This window comes from Lepidochelys olivacea, assembly GCF_965140295.1.
Source record: "Lepidochelys olivacea isolate rLepOli2 genome assembly, chromosome: 4".
Taxonomy (NCBI): Eukaryota; Metazoa; Chordata; order Testudines; family Cheloniidae; genus Lepidochelys; species Lepidochelys olivacea.
Window position 1 is genome coordinate 121,822,718 of NC_140414.1, and position 24,739 is coordinate 121,847,456.

Sequence of the window (24,739 nt, forward strand, 5' to 3'; positions counted from 1 at the left end):
AGTGATGTGTCGTAGGTTGTTTACATTAGGATTGAATTTGGCACAGTGACTTTACTGCCAAAAATTCAAGCTTAACTTGATTTCTGAAAAATCAAGCTGTGGCTTTCTTTTGCTTGATACAGAGTCACCCTTGTGACCTGTGTGAATCCAAGTGAAACTTGATTGAGTTGCACTTTGTATTTGAGATCATTCAAACCTAAAACTCAGAGCAAAAGTCAGGGAATGTGAATCCATAAGAAGCACAAACTGATGGAAAAGTTTTATGAACCCCCACAAACTGAGATAACCAACTATCACATATAGAGAGGAGAGCAACAAAAATGACTAAAAGGTCTAGAAAACGTGACCTATGAGGAAAGATTGAAAATATGGGTTTCTTTAGAGAAGACTGAAGGAGTATATGATAACAGTCTTCAAGTATGTAAAAAGTTATAAAGAGGAGAGTGATAAATTGTTCTCCTTATCTGCTGAGGACAGGACAAGTAGTAATGGGCTTAAATTGCAGCAAGGAAGATTTAGGCAAGACATGGGGAAAAACTCCCTAACTGTAAGGGTAATTAAGCACCTGAACAAGTTACCTATGGTGGTTGTGGAATATCTATTACTGGAGGTTTTTAAGAACGGGTTAGATAAACACCTGTCAGGCATGGTCTAGATCAGTGGTTCTCAATCCATAGGCCACTTGCGGCCCAATCAGAACAAAGCTGAGGCCCAAGTGACGTTCTCAGGGCCATACAGGTAATATATATATATATATTGTGTAGATGCAACCCACATAACACAGAGAGCTGCATATGCGGCCCATAATGGTAAATCGGTTGAGAACCACTGGTCTAGATCATTCTTAGTCCTGCCTCAGTGCAGGGGATTGGACTAGATGACCTATCAAGGTCCCTTCCAGTCCGGCATTTCTATGATTCTATATTATCACCAAATTTAGAACATGATCCAAAGCCAATGGAGAGATTACCATTAAACAGGCTTTGAATGAGGCCCTATTATTTACCAATTACAGTGCAGAGTTGTTCCCTATAGTATAGTTTTTATTGCTTTAGCCAATCGGTTTTTTATAAAAAAATTCTGAAGCGATGAGTCTTCCACTTTTCTAATCCATGGTATATATGTGTGAGCAGTCTCTGTCTTTAATATATACAGCATACTGTGACCAGAGTCCCAATGGGGGCCAGCTATGATCACTCAATTAGGGTGAACTGCAAAGAATGGGGCAGACAGTCCCTAGAAGCTGGTGGATATTCCAATACTTAGATTTACCAAGCCAGTATAAAACAGCTTCTTTATTACCTTACTGGTTACTCAGAAGTCCAAACAACAGTTTCCTTAAAGTGATCCAGCCACCTAAGTCAAATATGAAGATTCCTGAAAATCTTATTTCATCATATAAAAGAAAAGGTTCTACGAATCCCAAAGGATCAGACACATTACCTCACAGGTTAATGAATGTTTCAAATCTTACCCAAATTCTACAACCAATTCTTATGAACTAAACTAAAATTTATTAAAAACAAGAGAGAGAGTATGGTTTAAAAAAAATCAATATACATACAGACATGAGTTCAATTCTTAAGATTCAGATTCATAACAGAGATGATGAGCTTTGTAGTTGTAAAGAGTTCTTTTAGAAATAGTTCATCAGTTATAGCCCAATGTCCAAATATGTTCAGGGCATACCAGCATAACTAGGACCTCAGTTTTGTGACTCAAACTTCACCTGATGAAGCCAAAGCAGATCTGAGATGACAGAATCAGGACCCAAGGATCTTGTATACAATTTCATGTCCTCTTTGACAAGTTGGGAGTTCCTCCAGGAACAAAAGGCAATTAGGATGACTTTGAAGGAGGTCCATTACTGGTACTTAACTATAGAATTAACATAAGGCAATTTGCTTGTTCCTCCACCATTCACAGATTATTTGCTATACATTTCAAAGAGAGATGAATACAGAGATATTCTGTGTTTACAATTTATTTAAATGCTAGGATGTTCTTCTGATCTCTTAATTATCAGAATACAGCATAGACAGGGACCGCTGATTACATTGTCCACCCAACTCATATATATGTAAATACACAAAAACATTATCTCTCCACATGTCTTTTCAGGGTTGTTTATTTTGCAGGATGTTTAACCTTTTCTAGCCATGCATCACAATAAAAAATTCCAAAGTGATGAGTCTTCCACTTTTCTAATCCATGGTATTTATTTGTGAGCAGTCTCTGTCTCTAACATAGCTATATAACATACAATCATTGTCAAGAACAAATCATATCAAACCAACCTAATAGCTTTCTTTGACAGGGTAACAAGACATGTGGATGGAGGGAAGCAGTAGATGTGATATATCTTGATTTTAGTAAGGCTTTTGATACTGTCTCACATGTCCTTCTCATAAACAACTTAGGGAAATATAATGTAGATGGAGCTAATATAAGGTGGGTATGTACCTGGTTGGAAAAACATTCCCAGAGAGTAATCATCAGTGATTCACAGTTAAGCAGTAAGGGCATATAGAATGGCATCTGGCAGGGATTGGTCTGGATCTGACTCTGTTCAATATCTAGATAAAAATGATTTAGATCATGGCTGAGAAGAGTACACTTAGAAAGTCTGTGGATAATACCAAGCTGGTGGGGGTTGCTTTGGAGGATAGGATTAAAATTCAAAATGATCTGGACAAACTGGGGAAATGGTCAAAAAGTAAATAGGATGAAATTCAATAAGTACTCCATTTAGGAAGGAACAATCAATTACACACACACACAAAATGGGAAATGACTGCATAGGAAAGAGTACTGCAGAAAGAGGCCTGAGGGTTATAGTGGATCACAAGCTAAATATGAGTCCACAGTGTAACAGTGTTATCAAAAAAGTGAACATAATGCTGGGATGTATCAGGAGTGTTGTAAGCAAGACCCAAGAAGTAATTCTTCCACTCTACTCCATGCTGATAAGGCCTCAACTGAAGTATTGTAACCAGGTTTGGGTGCCACATTTCAGAAAAGATGTGGACAAATTGGAGAAAGATCAGAAGAGAGCAACAAAAATGATTAAAGTCTAGAAAACATGACCTATGAGGGAAGATTAAACAAAACCAATTTTTTCAGTCTGGAGAAGAAAAGATTGAGGGGGGACATAACAGTTTTCAAATACAAAGGTTGTTGCAAGGAGGAGGGTGAAAATTGTTCTAGTTAACCTCGGAGGATAGGACAAGATGCAATGGGCTTAAATTGCAGCAAGGGAGGTTTAGGTTGGTCATTCAAAAAAAATTCCTAACTCTCAGGGTAGTTAAGCTCTGGAATAAATTGCCTAGGGAGTCTCCCTCATAATAGGTTTTTATGAACAAGTTAGACAAACACATGTCAAGAATGGTCTAGTTATTACATAGTTCTGTCTTGCATACAGGGGACTGGACTAGATGACCTACTGAGGTCCCTTCCAGTCCTACACTTCTAGGATTCTATGACTGTGGTTCCTATGCACCAACCTTTAACACTTTTTAATTTCACTTTGTAGTCATTAGAGCTCAAACTTAGAAATTTTTTCATGCTACATTCATCTCACACTTTCCTTGTCTTCATTCTTAATGTTTAAACAGATTATTTTAATACAAATTCATCCCTGATGGAACTCAATGGCATTTAGACTTTCCATATTTTTCATCTTTGCATATATGCAATATCACAATCCATAACAAATTGAGCATTTGCACTTACTTAACATTATTTACTACTTTCTCCTAGCCCTCCTTGTATGCTGAGTAGTAAAAGTTTTCAAGGCTCAGGTAAGAATCCTAAGATTCCATACAAAAAACCCCTGTAAAACAGGAATGGATAAGTCCTAGTCCACACAAATATATGTACAAATACTTCTATGATGAACTAGAAAATAGTTGTATTATTTTTGATTAATATAATGAGTGCCTATGTGTTTGTTTATGACGAGTTACTTGCTATGGAGTTAAGATCAAAAAGGGTTGTTAAAGTAAAACAGTGACACAGATATGAGTCCTTGGGGAAACACTAGGGAAGCTGTTTATTTGGGGATGCCCTCTATGTGGCTCTATCCAAGTTAAAAATAGCTTACTCTTTCCAAGGCTAAGTTCAGGACAAAGGAGATACTTAACCATTACATGGCTCTGGGCCTACAAAAAGGAGAAAGTGTGGATAAGATAACTCAGGCAACCCCAGGGAGCGTCAGTGAGAGGACAGTCATACAAGGCGACACACAAAAGAGAGAGAGAGCATGCTGAAAGCAGTAAAGTCTGCTTCTCCCAACCACAGGCGGGGATTAGCTGAGCTGAGGGGAATTTACAGATTCTTTTAAGGAAAGATTAAGGTGTAGGCAAGGGGAAAAACAGAAGAACCTCAAAGATACGAACACCAGAGTCACGGACTGACCAGTCAACCGAACACCATTGGAAACCGGAAGTAACCAATCAGGCATCAACAGAGTAAAAAAAATAAAAGAAAAACCAAGTACTATACTGTGCCTGTATTGCATCTTAAAGGTAGGCACATCTGGGCTGCCTGCCCTCCAGGCCCCCACCCTCGCAGGCCAGCCGCTTACAGCAAGACGCTGGGAGGGGGCCATGCTGTTTTTATTCCTTCTCCACTGGCCAGGAGGGAGACACACTGTTTACACCCATCCACCCACCCCTGCCCAGAGGGGGGCAAGCTTGCAAACTCATGCTGGGGCTGAGTAAATTGCTCAGCAGCTACTGAATCCTGGCCTGGAGTGTCAGCTGCTGGAACTGGAGCCCAAACTGCGCTTTGTTCAGCAAACATGGCTGGGGAACAGGGAGGCCCAAAGATCCAGTCTAAGTGGGTGCACTGAGGGGTACACACAAGAGGGATAAAGAGTGGTCTACGGTGTGGCTGGCCCAGTAACTGTTACTCTGAAACCTGTGACAGCTTTGTTCAGTTCTATTCATTTTCTCTGCATCTTTCTGGTTCTGATTACCAGCACTGAATGCATCATTCAAGAGCAGTCTCCTCAGAGTCACACAGAGAGAAATACTCATTTCTCCAATCAGAAAAGGAGGCTTCTTCATAAAAGCATAGGCCTTTTTATTGCCAAATCACATTGCAAACAGATCAAACCCGCTGTCCACTATCACCCCTGGATAACCTGTGTTGGTAAAATGAAGACCAATTTTTATGTGACCCCAAAATTTTATTTGGCTCATCCCTACTTACTGGTTAGTAAGATTGTTGTTTACAGTAATGTTCCCATAACAACACACACACACTAAAAAAAACCAAAAACCCTCTACTAACCAAACAGGCAAGGAAGAAAGAACAAAATATCTCTTTCTTTCAACCTTAGAAAAGCAGTCAGCTATTATGGGGATCGGAGGCACATATTTATCTAATTAGGTAGCTAGATAGAATGTGAGCAGGGTTATTGTTATCACCTACTCTCCAGGGTTGGTTATAAAAGAATGGGACCCCTACTGTCTAAGCAGAAGACTTTACGATCAGTTTGTAATTAGTTGAATGTAGGCAGGATGTCTTTCAGGCACAAATACCTGCTAAAGGGAATATCTCTTTGTATTGTCTCTACATTTACAGGCTGATGTATGAACAGTCTTTGGGTTAACGTATAAGAACCACAAGATAGATTACTTATAAATAAGAATGAAGTGGCTTTAATTTGTTTTCTTTTTATTAACAGAGTTTTTTATTGCATTAATATTGCAGCAGGCAAACAAGCCTTTGTTATCAGATTTCTCAAGTTAAGCAGGGTAGGGCTCAGTCAGTTCTTACGTTTTGCAGGAAGTGAGCCTGGTGGTAAATGCTCCAGCTTATCTCTACCCAGCTACCAAAACCTTTATCTTCTTCCTTGACTACTTTTGCAAATGCATTGATGTCTTGCCAACACAAAAATCTGAGTCACACTGAATTTAGGGGCTGCATAAGATAAAGTTACTATAAAAATAAACACCACCAGGAAAAAATTCAATGTTTTCATGTATTTTTATTAGACCTGCGGTCAAATTTTCAGAAGTGCTTCGTTACTTAGGCTCCTAAGTCCCATTTCCAACAGACCAAAGGGCCAAGTTTTTAAAGGGTTTTACGTATCTAAAGATGCAGACAGGCACCTAGGGGGATTTTCAAAAACTTCCAAATGACTAACTCTCATTGATTTCTCTAGGTGCCTGGATACCTTTAAAAATCTGGACCTTAGTGGGATTTTCAAAAGTACCTAACTAAGTAGGTTAGGCACCAAACTCCTATGGAAAATGTCATTTTGGTTGAAATTTTCTGAGTGTTAATAAAAAAAAGTGAACTTTTTTCAAGGATTTCTGGAGGCATTTTTTGGTCAAAAATCAATTTTTTCTTGTGGGAAATAAAAATGAAACAAAAATATTTTTTTTAAAAAAATTTTAAATAGCAGCTCTAATTATTATATTTAAATCAATCAGAATCCCATTTAAAAAAAAAATTACCCAGCGCTGCATCAGAATTTCCAGGCTGCTGCACCACAGTTCCATTCAAAGCAGGAGACTTTACAGCAATAAATTCAATGTAGAGCATATGAAATCTTGCTTATAGGGCTGCCTTCCCCCCCAGAAAGCAGCAACTAGTTCTGTACCTACAATCAACTGTGGATGCAGATGACAGAGCTTTGGTATCTAGTGACCAGCTGCAAACTGGATACGTAGACATAGCCACAATTTGGCACACACAATTGATTGCAGACACAAAATTATAGGCTGGTTCCAGACCTTCTAAACATTTGGCTCACAGCCTTCATTTAGGAACTGATCCAATGCCCACTGTAGACAAAAGGAGACTTCCAAGTGACTTCAATGGGCATTGTTTCATGTCTTTAAAAATAAATTTAATGCTGTTAGAAGCCAGAAAGTGGTACATACATGCACAAAAGATGCCTTAATTTTAAACACATGAAAACTATTACTTTTCTGTCAAATAAATTGTTTTCAAGATTGGGTGTCTTTGTTATTCCAGCATGCAATATGGTCAGAACAGTAATAAACTGATAGTGCAAGAAAGACAGATAAAATACAATGAAATACAGATTGGGTAAACAGACAAGGCCCGTGTGATAGACCCCAGAAAGAAAAGATGGAAGATCTAGATAATCACATTTTTCTTTTCCTGTCTTGTAATCATTTATTGTACCCCTTTCCACATGGCATTTTTCAAAACAAACAAAATATTTGTGACATGAGACATGCTCGTGATATGTTTTTAAATATTGTTACAATAACCCAGTTTTATTCCAATATTATCTGTACATTAACTGTTGTCTAATTAGTGAAAATTAGAAATGTATGACAGCTTTTCACGCCTTCCAGCTGTGCAACAGGTAGCAGATGTCACTTCTCTGAACTCAGACTACAGGGCCTGATCCAAAGCTCATAGACTTCATTGGGAAGACCCATATTAAGTAGAGCAGCAGAGATCCTGAACATTTAGACAGGTTTCAGAGTAACAGCCGTGTTAGTCTGTATTCGCAAAAAGAAAAGGAGGACTTGTGGCACCTTAGAGACTAACCTTATGCTCTAATAAATTGGTTAGTCTCTAAGGTGCCACAAGTCCTCCTTTTCTTTTTTTGAACATTTAGAGATTCCTGTGGATGGGTGGACAGAAGAGGCATCCCCAAATGGTGGGATTGTGAATGGCTCTAATGTACCCCAGACCAAGCACTGCTAAGGCTACAAACGTAGATCCATGGAAATCAAGCACTATAAAATGTGGTAAAATAAAATGTTGTTACCTTTATAGCACATAGATAGCCATAAATATTTTCTGCTAAAGCACTGTTTTGACCATGGGGCCCTTAGAAATGATGTTGTAAATAAGTAGTATATAGTTAATATTTGCAAGTGACTTTCATTGTGCATGAACCTTGAGTGAAGTAAAAAAGGAATCCTTGGAAAATGTCACTGGGCCTGATTCTGAAATCAGTCGAGTTATAGCCGTATCAGCCAGATCAGAATCAGGCCCCTTTATTTTTAAATGTGATCACAAAACTGCATTTTCAAATAATAAACACTACGCTTTAAGGTATTTTCAATAAGGCACATATGCCGGCAAAATGACGTGATGGTTGATGTACAGAACAACATGGGTTTTATCCCAATAATTTATGTTTACAGGATCCAGATTAAACATACAAAACTGTTCAATTGAGAGGTCACCATCTCCAGGAAAGCTCAAGCCTTCTGAATGTAGATCACAATATAAATATGTAAACCTGCCAACACCGCATCTTACGAAGCCTGTTGAAAAGGTAAACAACCTTCTGATACATTAAAGAATCAATTTCTTATCAAAGAGATGTCGTTGTAGTAATATATAGTATTTGTATTACCATGGTGCCCCAGTTATAGACCATGGCCCTATTGTGCTGGTTGCTGTACAAGCACACAGCAAAAAGGTGTTATCACTGTATATTCTGTATGGGTACACACTGACATAGCCACAATAGTTGTAGGCTAACTCCATCTAGGCACCTAAGTGGCCTGGAAACTGTGGGTGCTTAGTGTAATGCTGCTTGTCATGAGCATGAATACCAACCTCAGGGAAGACTGTTAAAAACCAGGGAACAAACTGCAAATTGGTTGTAAATTCTGTACTTCGATTTCACCAATCAATAATCAAAGTATAAACTCCTCAGGTGATAGAATAGCCTAAATATGGAGTCACAGAGTCCCCAGTCAAGTACTCAAATCTATCTTGCCACCCAGGTGAGCATATCTTTGTAACAGATGGCTTACACCAAGAATCACAGCAATATTCAGGTTTCAGAGTAGCAGCCGTGTTAGTCTGTATTCGCAAAAAGAAAAGGAGTACTTGTGGCATGTTAGAGACTAACCAATTTATTTGAGCATAAACTTTCTTGATCTACAGTTCACTTCATCGGAATGCATCCGATGAAGTGAGCTGTAGCTCACGAAAGCTTATGCTCAAATAAATTTGTTAGTCTCTAAGGTGCCACAAGCAATATTCCGGTTACTCCTGTTACCATCTCTCCATAGGTCACAACTGAGAATATCAAATTCAGGACAAACTCCTGAAAAATGGAGCAGATACACCTCAAAACTGGTGGTTATTCATCCATAACATATACCAGACCAGCAACAAAAGTAAACTTCTGTTTCACCACACTGGTTAACAAGCCATCAGAAAAGCAGTCTCCTTAGGTATTCCAGTCCTTGTATCACCACCAAAAACAAATAGACTTAATGATGAGTGGTTATTTAAAACCAATGTCATCAACCAAAGGGTGCTTCTGATCCCAAAGGACTAACCACATACCCAGGTCAATATAGAACTTAGATCTTACCCAATAATCACGCTGTTGCCAATCCTTTAGTATCTAATATCTAAAGGTTTATTTGTAAAAAGAAAGAAAGGTGAAAGTTAAAATTGTTTTAAGGAATCAAATACATACAATAAATGCAAGGTTCTTGGATCAGGCTTGTAGCAGTGATAGAATAAACTGCTGGCTTCAGTTAAGCCTCTGGTTGCTTCCAAATCATTGGAAGGTCTTCAGCCCGTTGGTTATAATGTTCCCATTAGTATAGTTCATAATCCAGAAATCAGAGCAGGAAAGGCAAAATGGAGATGTTTCCAGGGCCTTTTAAAGCTTCTGCCAAATGCAGGGAAATCCATTGCTCTAGTTTGTGGAAAATTACAGGTGACAAGATGGAATTTAGAGTCACATGTCCATGCATGCTTCGCTTAGTCAAAGCAGAAGCAATTAGCCATACTCTAATAGAACATTCTCTAGGAAAGAGACTGAAATCCAGGACCTCTAGGGTGGCATTCTCAGAAATGCTTCCAGTTCCATTGCAGGGCCAGGTAGGCAGGCAGAGCTTCAGAGTCTCAATGCATGGATGAGACAATGGTGTAGAGAGGAGGGGTTTAGATTTATTAGGAACTGGGGAAACTTTTGGGATAGGGGGAGCCTATACAGGAAGGATGGACTCCACCTAAACCAAAGTGGATCCAGACTGCTGGCACTTAACATTAAAAACTGCTCTGCAACCTTTTTAAACTAAGAGATGGGGGAAAGCCGATTGCTGCAAAGGCTCATGTGGATTGGACAGAGACTTCTCTGACAGGCGAGTCTATTGATAGAGATTCTCTAGGTTTTAGTCAGGAGGAGAGGATGGAAGAGGATAAAGTATGGGCCATATCAGACAAGAAACATTCACATAAAGAATCTGACACATCAGAAAAGGGCAGACAAATAAACAGTGACAAGTTTTTAAAGTGCTTGTACACAAATGCTAGAAGTCTAAATAATAAGATGTGTGAACTAGAGTGCCTCATGTTAAAGGAGGATATTGATATAATAGGCATCACAGAAACCTCGTGGAGTGAGGACAATCAATGGGACACAATCATTCTGGGGTACAAAATATATTGGAAGGACAGAACGGGTCGTATGGGGTGGGGAGTGGCACTATATGTGAAAGAAAATGTAGAATAAAAAATGAAATAAAAATCTTAAATGAATCCACATGTTCCATAGAATCATACAATATCAGGGTTGGAAGGGACCCCAGGAGGTCATCTAGTCCAACCCCCTGCTCAAAGCAGGACCAATCCCCAACTAACTCATCCCAGCCAGGGCTCTGTCAAGCCTGACCTTAAAAACTTATAAGGAAGGAGATTCCACCACCTCCCTAGGTAACGCATTCTAGTGTTTCACCACCCTCCTAGTGAAATAGTTTTTCCTAATATCCAACCTAAACCTCCCCCACTGCAACTTGAGACCATTACTCCTTGTTCTGTCATCTGCTACCACCGAGAACAGTCTAGAGCCATCCTCTTTGGAACCCCCTTTCAGGTAGTTGAAAGCAGCTATCAAATCCCACCTCATTCTTCTCTTCCGCAGACTAACCAATCCCAGTTCCCTCAGCCTCTCCTCATAAGTCATGTGTTCCAGTCCCCTAATCATTTTTGTTGCCCTCTTCTGGACGCTTTCCAATTTTTCCACATCCTTCTTGTAGTGTGGGGCCCAAAACTGGACACAGTACTCCAGATGAGGCCTCACCAATGTCGAACTGTGGGGAAAATCTCTATGGATAGTAATTCCATGCTCTAATAAGAATATAACAGTAGGCATCTATTATAGACCACCTGGCCAGGACAGCGATAGTGACAATGAAATGCTAAGGGAGATTAGACAGGCTATCAAAATAAAGAACTCAATAATAGTGGGGGATTTCAACTATCCCCATATTGACTGGGTACATCACCTCAGGACAAAATGCAGACACAAAATTTCTTGATACTTCAAATGACTGCTTCTTGGAGCAGCTGGTACAAGAACCCACAAGGGGAGAGGCAACTCTTGATCTAGTCCTGAGTGGAGCGCAGGATCTGGTCCAAGAGGAAACTATAACAGGACCGCTTGGAAATAGTGACCATAATATAATAACATTTAACATTCCTGTGGTGGGAAGAACACCTCAACAGCCCAACACTGTGACATTTAATTTCAGAAAGGGGAACTATGCAAAAATGAGGAAGTTAGTTAAACAGAAATTAGAAGGTATAGTGACTAGAGTGAAATCCCTGCAAGCTGCGTGGACACTTTTCAAAGACACCATAGCAGAGGCTCAATTTAAATGTGTACCCCAAATTAAAAAACACAGTAAAAGAACTAAAAAAGAGCCACCGTGGCTTAACAACCATGTAAAAGAAGCAGTGAGAGATAAAAAGGCATCTTTTAAAAAATCAAATCCTAGTGAGGTAAATAGAAAGGAGCATAAACACTGCCAAATTAAAATGTAATAAAAGCCAAAAAGGAGTTTGAAGAACAGCTAGCCAAAAATTCAAGAGGTAATAACAAAATGTTTTTAAGTATATCAAAAGCAGGAAGCCTGCTAAACAGCCAGTGGGGCCCCTGGACGATCAAGATACAAAAGGAGCACTTAAAGACAATAAAGTTATCGCAGAGAAACTAAATGAATTCTTTGCTTCAGTCTTCACGGCTGAGGATGTTAGGGAGATTCCCAAACCTGAGCCATCTTTTGTAGGTGACAAATCTGAGGAATTGTTACAGATTGAAGTGTCACTAGAGGTGGTTTTGGAATTAATTGAGAAACTTAACTGTAACAAGTCACCGGGACCAGATGGCATTCACCCAAGAGTTCTGAAAGAACTCAAATGTGAAATTGCGGAACTATTAACTATGGTTTGTAACCTGTCCTTTAAATCAGCTACTGTACCCAATGACTGGAAGATAGCTAATGTAACACCAATATTTAAGAAGGGCTCAAGAGGTGATCCTGGCAATTACAGACTGGTAAGCCTAACGTCAGTACCGGGCAAATTAGTGGAAACAATAGTAAAGAATAAAATTGTCAGACACATAGAAAAACATAAATTGTTGCGCAAAAGTCAGCATGGTTTCTGTATAGGGAGATCATGTTTTATTAATCTATTAGAGTTCTTTGAGGGGGTCAACAAACATGTGGACAAGGGGGATCCAGTGGACATAGTGTACTTAGATTTCCAGAAAGCTTTTGACAAGGTCCCTCACCAAAGGCTCTTACGTAAATTAAGATGTCATGGGAGAAGAGAACTGGTTAAAAGACAGGGAACAAAGGGTAGGAATAAATGGTAAATTTTCAAGCCAGTTGCAACTTAGATCTCACAAAGACAATGCTTGTAGCCAATCCTTTAATAAACTGTATAAAAAATAATTAAATAGGAGAAGGAAGCAATCGTTATTTACAATGTTAAAGTAGGTAAACATAAGACTGTAACTCCTATATCTAAGTTTCCAAAGGTAATGGAAGCTTCTATAATACGCAAACTCTATTTCAGAGGTTCTCAACCTTTTTCTTTCTAAGGCCCCCCCAACATGCTATAAAACCTCCACGGCCCACCTGTGCCACAACAACTGATTTTCTGCATATCCAGTAGATTAAAAGTTGTATTAAACTGATAGTTATACAGTTAAACATACACAGAGATATAATATAAAAAAACAAACGCATAAGATAGGTACAAAAATAAAAAAACCCTGAATATTATTTTTGTTTTACTTACTCAGTGTAAACCTGGCAGGGTCTGGGCTTCAACTTTGGCCCTGGGCAGTGAGGCTCGGGCTTCAGTTCCAGGCGGACCCATTTGGCAGCTCCCCTGAAATCTGCTGAGGGGCCGCGGATCCCCACTTGGGAGCCACAGCTCTATATGTCCTTTTGGGTTAACCCAGGCTAAGCAGCTGGGGAATCTCTTGCTTATGCCTAGAAAACCTTGCCCCCACAGAGTCCAAGTAGCACAGAGAAACAGTTCCTTCTTCTCAGGGGTTTTTATCCCCCTTCTCTCTCATGTTCTGAGGTGAAAAACTCAGTTGATGGGAGGAAACTATTTGCATGACTCATCTTCATTGGGGTGGGGAGGCACAGCAACAAAGTTCTTTGTCCTCTTTAACATTCCACAATAGTCCACCAAGTGTCGATGGATCTTTCCTTTTGGGCAGCATATAACACCTTTTGTTGAAGATCAGCTCTTCGCACTATGTCTCTCTCCTGCCTGGTGATTTATACAGTCACAGAAGTTCACAATACAACCACTCAAATATTCCCTTATAGTATGGGATACAGATGTTATAAGTGAGATTAATTCACACAGCAACTCACAAGCATTCAACAGGCAGTCCAAACACAGTCTTATAAATTCTTCTACTCATTTTAACAACACTAACACACAGGTGAGCCAGACTGATTCCAGCTACGTATTTGTCAGTGTTTAACTGAGACGGGGGACTTTGGCACATGGTCTGATAGTGTCACAATTAGTAGCTCCGAAAATCAAGCCAATTACAGATTTATTATGCCTAACTTTAAGCACAGATTTTTAAAAAAAGGTTTTCCTTAATGTAATTATACTACTAGATAAATTATTTTGGCCACAACTTGTTCTCCTTCAAAAGCAAACTGTATCTAATCAGTATATTTTCATTGGCTTTTGCTTCTGCAAACTGTACTTCATTGCTATATACTATGCATAACATCTCACATTTCAGGATTTAAATAAATATGACTGGTATATTGGAGAATTTGATCGTCAGAAAGCAGAAGAGGCTTTGTTACAGGAGAACACCGTGAGTATCACTAATCTTTAAAGCAATGGGTTTATCTCTTGGAGAAAAACAAGATTTACTATGTAGCAGTCTAATTTGGTACAGCGTATTTGAACCGAGTTGGCAACATTTTTTTAATCACTTCTGACTTTTCATTGTACAGCTGTTAATTATATTTATTTCAGAAGCTGTAATTTACATACTATCAGTCAAACAAACATATATGGCCAAATTCTTTGCTGATTTACATTCCAGACAATATTAAAGGGAGTTACACCGTTCCTCAGGGCTGCAATGGGCCTATTTTTATGGGATTTTTAATATACGGATACTCATAAAAATACACACACATCTTGCAGTTGTGTCGTATATTAATGTGCTTAAATGCTTTGCTGGATCAGGACTAAGAAAAGAATACCACACCATAGTACACTGCCATATTTTGTCCTGGATTAAATATGCTTATTTTAGCAACATTATTTATTTCTAGGCAAACCAACATTTTCCTTTAAATAGAACAGTACCAGAAGTATGCTGCTATCAGGGCAAGCTTTATGGGTAGAGCCCTGTATACATACAAAATTTGGATCTGCATCCATCCGCGGTCTGCAAACACGCATCCACGGATATCCGCAGATTTGCAAGGCTCTACTCATGGGCCCTGGTCAGGTAGGGCCCCAATTTTGAGGGATAGCCCTAGTTAATTTGTATCACTCATGAGGCTCCTGACTATTGCTTGCTCCTCAGAGGAGGCACTTGTGACACTTTTTGACAGACTAAGGACCAAGAATTAGAAGTGACAATGTGGAAAGGAGGGGAGAGAAGCTAAGAAAGGGTATGTAAGGTGGTGGACTCAATCACCAGCATAGGAAAGACAATCAGCAGTGCTCAGATCTGTTCAGAGTCATAGTCTCAGGGCTCTGTTCTTTGTTCAACAAAAGGAAACAAGGAGTCATAACATAAAGTAACAGCATCCAGTCTCAAACCAGCCCCAAAGCCTACTGGCCTTCAGCAACTTTTTGGTCAGAAACTCCACTCGGCCTGTCTAAGTCCACCTTGCCGTCCCCAGCTGCAATTTCAGGAATCTTCTCTCAGACCTCTTCTGGTTTCAGGCTCCCACATGGAGCTCAGGCCCTCATTTATATTCCTTAGCTGGAAGTCATCAGACCCAGTCGCTTGATGCTGCCTAGCTAGGTTGGATGATTCCCAGTACCTGCCTTCCAGGCTCCTTGCTAGAATAGGGCTGTCTGCTCCCCAGCCTCCCTGACCCATAAAAGGACAGACCATCCTGTTACACAGGACCTAATCCCAAGAGGAAACACTAATGATTTCTTTAGTGAAATTCTTTACTATTGGGGTTGAGTTCCCTATCGTTCACCTCCTCCAACTGCTGCATCTGCATAATCTTAAAACACGCAGGGTAAAGTCAACATTATGCAAGGTTCCTCAAATCGTAAATGTAGCTCAGTCCTCTCTTACATGATCCCTACTGCTAGAACCTCTCTTTAACCAAGCCAAAACATGACAGACTGGGAAAAAATAAACATACTAAATGAATCATAATCGGGAACCAAAAGCAGGAATTGAAATCATTGCTGTAAAACTACAAGACAAAGGCACTAATATTACATGACATACATCTCTGCACATGGATGTACTATAATTAAAACAGTCTTTCTTCAGGAAAAAAAGCAGTACTCTTAAAAAATGGGTACTGTTGCCAAAAAAAAAAAAAAAATCTTTCATCTAATGTCCCACAAATACACTCCTGAAAGGAATTACAGGGTTAATCTCCAGCAGCAGGAAATTTAAAGTTGCCAGGGTCTTGCAAGAAACTATGCATTGCCATATTTCCTGTTGACTGTCACAGATTCTCCAGCAGACACAGATTTGGAGACCAAGAATACAACTGTTGGCCTTGCATGAACCAGAAAGAAAACAAAAAGAAAAGGAGTACTTGTGGCACCATAGTGACTAACAAATTTATTTGAGCATAAGCTTTCATGAGCTACAGCTCACTTCATCAGATGCATTCAGTAATTTTCCACTGAATGCATCCAATTAAGTGAGCTGTAGCTCATGAAAGCTTATGCTCAGTTAAATTTGTTAGTCTCTAAGGTGCCACAAGTACTCCTTTTCTTTTTGCGAATACAGACTAACATGGCTGCTACTCTGAAAGAAAGAAAACAGTAAGTCAAAGTAAGGAAAAAGAGGTTAACAATGGACAAAGCATGAATTCACAAATGGTCCTGTAAACATGTAGTTAGTAAATAAAGAAATAATTTTAAAAAGGAATGTGTGATAAGTTTGCATCTGCAGCTTTGTTTACTAGCATATTTTGTAGCTTGTGGTCAGTTTAGAATTTATGTAATGAGGACACATTAGTCTCTATATAAAATTAATGTATTATGTGCTTTGGAGTTGTGGTAAATCTCTATACCCACGCCACTGCATTTGACCTTGATCACCTAAGGGTAATTTTGCTGAATGTCAATTTTAAAAACACATCAGTGACAAGCCCAGATTCGAGCTCATTTATTGGGAACAGAATGGAAAAGGTCTCAGAGAAAAATCCAAATACAACCAGCACAGTCCGTTGAATTATGTCTTAACTACTTATGCTTAACAATCTGTTTCCCTTTGTATTTAGCTGTGACTCAGTTAGTTTCCCAGACCTGAAGAGCTCTGTGTAAGCTTGAAAGCTTGTCTCTCACCAACAGAAAGTTACCAGTAAAAGTTACCTCACCAACCTTCTTTCTCCAACAACAAGGCTAGATACAGCAGCATCAGTACTGCTATTGCTTGTTAAATAAATAAGTAAGTTCTCTAAACCATGTGGTCATGCAGCAGCCTATTTAGTGCTGTGCAGGCACTCAGGCAACTCACACGGCCTGGACCTGCCCCGGCCAGGGGAAGGGTGCCCCTCCCCCGGCCCCAACCCAGCCCCTGACCTGCCATGGCTCAGGGAGGGGTAGCCCAAACCCAGCGCCAGTCCAGACCTGTTGCGGCTGGGGCACCCTTCTTAGCCCTGGACCTGCCACGGCCAAGGGAGGGGCGCCCCTCCCCTGGCCCAAACCCAGCCCTGGCTCGGACCTGCCACGGCCATGGCACCTATCCCACGGCTCCAGCCCCAGAGCTGCTGTGGCAGGGAGAGGCACCTCTCCCCTGCAACCCATCCCAGATGCTGCTGTGGGGAGGGAGAGCTGAGGGAAGTCCTCTCTCCCTACCATAGCCCAGAGCACCCTCCCAAACCCAAACTCCTCATCTCTGGCCCAGCCCCACCCCAGAGCCCACATCCCAACCCTCTGCCCCAGCCCTGAGCCCCTCATCCCCAGCCCAACCTCAGAGCCCACACCCCCAGTTGGATCCCTCACATCCCTGCAGCCCAACCCTCTTCCACACTCCTGAGCCCCCTCCCACACTTGACCCCATCCCCACCACATGAATTTTGTTATGTACACCAATACGAAGGTGATGTGTCACACATCACCTTCGTATTGGTGCACATAACAAAATTCATTCTGCACTTGTGGGAAAAATTAGAGCTCTCCTGAAACCAGCCTTATTTATCATTTAAATATTGTAGACAGGTTTCCTGTTAAATAGGTGAATGAAGGAATCTGCAATATTATTTCAGGCCATTTTATGCATATTTTTAAACCAAGGTAAGTGGGAGACCTTCTGTTTCTCCAAGGGCTCAACTTTTCCCCAAAGAACTCTAAATCAGCATGAAGCAGCATACAAGAGCTGAAAGCCCCTTGCATTGGCTGTATTTGACAGCACTAAACTGTACTGGCCATCCTCACAATAGTTGGTTTGGTAAGCAAAAGAGGGAGTGGGTTTTGTTTTTTTTTCCTTACAGGTGAGTGGTATAAAGGAAAAGCAGCTAACAAGAGCATGCTATTTGTCACAACCTGACTGCGGGAGATCTCTCACCAGAACATAGCTTTCCAATACTATAAATTGGATCACAGGCAAAACTTCTCTTTGTATTAGGGAGGGATAACTTCAGCAAGGAGTTGTTGCATTGGTGGTTTGTATTTATGTGGATGTGTTTCAGACTTCAATATAAAAAGGACATCATTCAGAGCATACTTCTCCTGCTAGTCTGAGAGGGAAAGGCACACCCTCCTTTCTGTCATTTTAAAGTCAATAGAAGTTGGGCACCTAACTCCTTTAGCCACCTGTGAAAAATTCCACCCAATATTCATCCTAAGACATTATGACTCCACCACAAAAAGAGGGTCCTATTTTGTCTTTTAATGTTCTCATGGTAAGGGCTAAGGAAAACTTCCATTAATGTAAAGATACATTGAAATGGATTTTGAAAATATTTCCCCTTCAATAATAAAACAGCCCTCTGGAAAAAACCCATCACTATGAGGTTTTTTCTTTCTCGGGTTAACTGCCAGTGAAAAAATATTTGATCTTGCACCATCGAAGACCTGGAAAGTTTTGCTGTTGACTTCAATAGGTTCAATAGTAGCCCCATAGACACTAATAACTTTTCTTGAACAGGAAAAATGAAGTTCAGGATACCTAGTACATCTAATTATTATGTCATTTACCTGATACTAAACTATTCCTGAAGTATCTTATAAAAGCTATTTGCTTAATTTATCAAGCAGTGTCTCAAAACAACTTGTGTGATATCTACACTTATTACAGGTACCTACTTAGCAACATACATTTCTAGTCTTTCTTACTGTACTTTCAGTGTGGCCCTCACACTTTGTGAAGGTTAAAAATAAAATACACACAAGATAGGCTGCAAATAATCCACACCCAGGACTGTAATGTTCAGTACAACAAATAAAATATGTGAAACAGCAGTTGTCAAAAAGGGCACATACTTTGTTTTCCCTGCCAGACTACTTTTATTGTGAGGTTGAATAATCCCAAATTAGAGTGGCTAAAAGTAGTTACAGACGTGTTCAGATCCTAATTAGACACTGGGCTAATTAAATGCAAAATTGAGTGAATATCTTAATAGCTTTACTGCTAATATTACTTATATGATGGTATCATCCAAAGTGTGACAGGCACATTCCAGTCACAGAAGGAAGTGTCTGCCCTGAAGACCTGAGAATCTGAGGCCATTATTTTCCAAGCGCTTAAGCTTATGACTTACCGGTACTTTATGCATGTGAGCAACCCTGTTGAATTCACTAGAATAAAGGCCCTAATCCTGCAATCATGAAGGCCTTGTCTACACTGCCACTTTACAGTGCTGAAACTCTCTCGCTCAGGGGTCAGAAAAAACACCCTCCTGAGCAATGCAAGTTTCAGCGCTGTAAGTGGCAGTGCAGACAGTGCTCCCAGCGCTGGCAGCCGTGCTCCCCTCGTGGTGGTGGTTTTTTTACAGCAGTGGGAGAGCTCTCTCTCAGCACCGGTGCCGCGATGACACAGCTACATTAATAGCTTTAATGTTGTTAGTGAAGACATATCCTTAAGCACTTAAATTTATGCACAAAGTCCTTTTGACACAAATGGGGCAACTCAAGAGCGCAACATTAAGTATGTGTATGTAGGATTGGGGCCTACACAATTCTCTTACTGTGTAATTCTACAATAAAATTAAGTCTGATAGACAGCACTGCTTTTTTCAGGTCTTTAAAATGTGCAAATACAATACTATTTGAAAAATCTAATTTTGAAATGTACTTCCGTCTAGATCCATAAAATTAAATCAAAATAAATTAAGAGGTTCAATGCAACATATAGAATTTATGGTTGTGTCATAAGTTCCATTACAGATAGTCCCTGTAATTCCTTTACTTTACATCCAGGTGTAATTGAGGTGCATGAACCAAAACTTTATTTTTAGATGCAATACCCTAGGTATCACACTCCCACTACCTTACATCATCTTCTTACTCTTCTTTCTTCGCATACATTTTCTTCTTAGCATCAGTTTTTCCAGCATTGTAATATGAAAAAGGTACTTCCACATTAAAAATTCTATAATACTGCAATATACATCACACTATAATTCTCATTATTGTATATACAGATTAAGTATACTATGTATATGTAATTCATTACTTAAATCTAATAACTTTACTAATTAAAAATCCTCTCTATGTTATATTGTCATAAGACACCTTGTTTAAATATATAGTATGTTACAAGATCTATTCTGATTACAATATTCCATTATATAGTTCACACATTAAATAATCCTGTAGAATTTACCCCAAACTTCTGGGCTGTTTATGTAAACACATTATTGGAATTTACAAGTATAACTAAAGTTATAATTTGTCATGCAGGATGAGACATTCTTGGTCAGAGATTGTTCAACTAAATCAAGTGCTGAACCATATGTTTTGGTCATATATTACGGAAACAAGGTATACAATATTAAAATACGTTTTCTGGAAGACAGCCAGCAATATGCATTGGGAACAGGGCTCAGAGGAGATTATGTGAGTGAAATACCATCTGATATTCTACTTTATTATTTACCTGTTGCACTTAACAGCTCTAAATACTATAGGGGATTAATTAGGTAATTAGTATTGTTCCCCAGGGGTCTATACTGGGACCAGTCCTATTCAACATATTCATAAATGATCTGGAAAAAGGGATAAACAGTGAGGTGGCAAAATTTGCAGATGATACTAAACTACTCAAGATAGTTAAGACCCAGGTAGACTGTGAAGAGCTACAAAAGGAGCTCTCAAAACTGGGTGACTGGGCAACAAAATGGCAGATGAAATTCAATGTTGATAAATGCAAAGTAATACACACTGGAAAACATAATCCCAACTATACATACAAAATGATGGGGTCTAAATCAGCTGTTACCACTCAAGAAAGATCTTGGAGTCACTGTGGATAGTTTTCTGAAAACATCCACTCAATGTGCAGTGGCAGTCAAAAAAGCAAACAGAACGTTGGGAATCATTAAGAAAGGGATAGAGAATAGACAGAAAATATCTTATTCTCTCTATATAGAACTATGGTACACCCACATCTTGAATGCTGCATGCAGATGCGGTCGCCCCATCTCAAAAAAGATATATTGGAATTGGAAAAGGTTCAGAAAAGGGCAACAAAGGTGATTAGGGGTATGGAACAGCTTCCATATGAGGAGAGATTAATAGGACTGGGACTTTTCAGCTTGGAAAAGAGACGACTAAGGGGGGGATATGATAGAGGTATACAAAATCATGACTGGAGAAAGTAAATAAGGGAATGTTATTTACTCCTTCTCTTAACACAAGAACTAGGGGTCACCAAATGAAATTAATAGGCAGCAGATTTAAAACAAACAAAAGGAAGTATTTCTTCACACAACACACAATCAACCTGTGGAACTCCTTGCCAGAGGATGTTGTGAAGGCCAAGACTATAACAGGGTTCAAGGAACTAGATAAGTTCATGGAGGATAAGTCCATCAGTGGCTATTAGCCAGGATCAGCAGGGATTGTGTCCCTAGCCTCTGTTTGCCAGAAGCTGGTAATGGGTGACAGGGGATGGATCACTTGATGATTGTCTGTTCTGTTCATTCCCGCTGGGACACCTGGAGTGGCCACTGTCAGAAGACAGGATACTGGGCTAGATGGACTTTTGGTCTGACCCAGTATGGCCATTCTTATGTTCTTATACAAAACCTAACATAAAGAAGACTAACTTGTTAGGTGTTTCTTTAAAAGTTTCATTTCAAATCTTTTCATTTCAAATAGTAAATGCTTGAAATGCTGACAAATAAGTCACAGGAGTAATTTAGGGCCTAATCTTGCATGCTCAAATTCCCATTTTAAACCATCAGGAATTTTTCCTGAGTAAGAACAGTTCTGGCCTATATAGTTTCATCCACGTGGTTCCAAATGACATGTACAATTTTTTTTTAAATAATTTTCGCTATTTTTTCAGTTTTTACTTTATGCATCTGACAGCACTTTTGAGGCCTGAGTTCCAAGGGCAGATTCCCTTCAGCGGATGCATTTTTAGCAATGAGGAAAGGACCCCAGCTCAGGCACATTGAGTTAGACTTGGAAGTAGACAGTTAGAATACCTTAATAATCACAGTGTAGATTCCAGCCAGCACTCAGCTCTTAAAGGGACCATCCACTCCAAGAATGTAAATGTTCTATCCCTCAGATTCAAAAGGTTCATCACCAAGGTGTTGCTGGAGCCCACTTGTCTTGGTTGTGAGGCACTCTAAAGTGCTGACTCTTTTCAGATCTGAGCCTCCTAGCTCTGGGACCACAGTGAGAATGGAATGACACTGGCAGTACAGAGCACTATTACACAATGGTACAGAGAGCTACCAAGTTTCAAACATTTTAGTACATTGGAAAAGAAAGACTTATAATATGATCTCATAAATGCAAACAACTTTGAGGAAAAAAATCTTACAATGATTTGATAGAAGTGGGAAGGTAGACATATCAACCTTGTCATCTCAGCTAATGGAAAGACCCAAAAGTCAGAACTCATAAGTAGGTTCTAATCTGTGCACAGAGAGCACATGCCCACCCTAGACTGTGGATCTGCATCAAAAGTACTCAGATTACAATGCTGTTCCATTTTCAAAAATAAGCATTTGAATAGTCTCTTGGTTCTTATCACCATAGTGTATAAGACTGGTTGGTTTTAACAAAGTAAATCTATAACTTTCAGCATGGAAATCCTGCCGGATCCTGGCAAACGTCCTTTCTGTGTAAAGCCACCAATTCTCTGCCTGGCTAGTTCCCGGGGGCAGACGACCTGGGCAGGAGGCTTAAATCCTCCATTTTAATGTTGGCTATATATGTTTTGCTTTGTTTTTAAACTTAACTAAAATAACTTTCCCAGAAACCAACATGGAAATTGACTAAAGTCTCCTATTGAACAGCATTTCTCTGCAGTATTAGGAAGCCCCAGAGAAGAGAGACGCCCAAGAGAAGCATTTCTTTTTATCACACCAGCACCTGCCTTGGGAAAGGGGGGAGGGAACTGATGCACTGAACTGGGGTAGAGATGCAGGTACAGTGAAGGATCAGAGGCACCGTGTACTGTTCATCAGAGCTGCCTCTGCATTTCAGATGGAGTAAGCAGAAGGATTCCAAAGCTGCTCTTCCTTGTTTATTCTCTTCTCAGTTTGTCTCAAAGAGGTTAAAACATTTATAAGGCTTCAACAATTAGAGTAAAATTGCAGTCTGTAATTTCCCTGTCTGCTTAAATGCTTTTCAGAGGTATTTGGTACAAATGAATATATTGTTAAGATAAGGTTAATTCCATTTTTGTATCTGGGAGACAGAAGGAAAAAAACAGATGCAGCCCTAGTATTCAAAATCTGTACTTTGACATCCTCTCTCCAATTCCGCATCTTCACTTCTTTAAAGGATAACTCTCTTCTGATGGAATTTTTCTGCAGCATGCTTTCACTTTTGAATCAATTTATTTTACCTATTTTTTTAAACTCTTTTCCATCCCAAATACTGGTTTTGATCTTTCATATAAAGATTGTTAGTTGTTAACTAATGTAGATTTTATCATATATGTTCTTTTTCATACTCTTCCTTGGGAAGTTTTCTGAGAAGGAATCGATTCCACTTAAGCATCTATCCAAGGATACCATTAGGCCTTACGTCTCTTTATGGAAAAAAACTGTATTGACTAGAGTTTGGATTTATCCTAGAAAACTGTTACCTCTCTATTAGCAGCACGGTGACCAACACCATGTGTCTAAAACATCATGCAGTTAAATTGGTACAAAGCCATAATGCAATGAATACAAGCAAAAGAGAAAACAAACCAAATTTAAAATCATAACTTTGTTGGTGCCTTTTGCTGGCAATTAAGCCACAGCTGTACACATTTACATACATATTTTGTATATTAAATTGAGCTCACCTGAGGGCCCAATCGTACAACGAGCCAAGCATCTTCTGGGAGTTACTACTAAGCATTCTCAAATCTCATTAAAGTTAACGAGGGTGGGAGATGCTCAGCACCTCACAAGATATTCCCAACTGGTTAGTTTTTAAAAAAAAAAAAAAAAGGAGGAGGAGGATGTTTTTATCTTACTTTCCTCATAACAGCCTGAAGTATCCTGCACTGAATGTCAATTTTAGTTTTTTAGATAGTTCAGTAAATAATAGATTAGGAACGTGCGTGTGTGTGTGTATTTTATATATATATAAATAAATCAATTGTTTTATCCCTTATGGACAATGCCACACTTTAAAAACACACACATGTTGCTGTTTGCTGGATTTTAGGTTACATTCCAAGGGTCTAAAACCCTCTGCCCCTAAAAAAGAAAGCTACTGTGTACCCAGTGTAATATTAAGCAGGGAAGACTACTGGAGGTACAAAGGGGATGAAATGGGGTGGGAGTATGTGTGGGAGAGGTGGGGGGGGGTGTTATTTCTTATATGTGGTCATTGCTTTGGTTCTTCTTACCTGTTTCATATCAGAAGATAAGGATTTTCAGCATTTCTGTGTTCATTGTTTAATGTTTTTCAGAAGTTTGATTCTGTGCAAGAAATCATTGACTTCTACACATGTGTTCCCATTACACTTATTGATGGAAAGGATAAGTCTGGAATCCAGAGAGAACAATGTTACCTAACACATCCTTTTAAGTTGAACAGAAGATGCTTCTTACCCTAAGTGATTTCAATCTGTTTGTATAAATGTAAAAATAAG

General features: G+C 39.5%; 1 protein-coding gene across 1 annotated transcript in view; it reads left to right on the top strand.

Moving 5' to 3' along the window:
- The window catches only part of CLNK (cytokine dependent hematopoietic cell linker), a gene marked incomplete at both ends in the record, with an annotated part of 148,918 nt that extends 124,215 nt beyond the window's left edge, over window positions 1-24,703 (top strand). The window contains 4 exons of the mRNA XM_084625768.1: window positions 8,145-8,278; window positions 14,039-14,116; window positions 20,368-20,523; window positions 24,557-24,703. Of these exons, the coding sequence (XP_084481894.1) occupies window positions 8,145-8,278; window positions 14,039-14,116; window positions 20,368-20,523; window positions 24,557-24,703 (515 nt within the window). The remainder of the gene's footprint in view (window positions 1-8,144; window positions 8,279-14,038; window positions 14,117-20,367; window positions 20,524-24,556) is intronic.
- Between the last annotated feature and the right edge of the window lie 36 nt (window positions 24,704-24,739).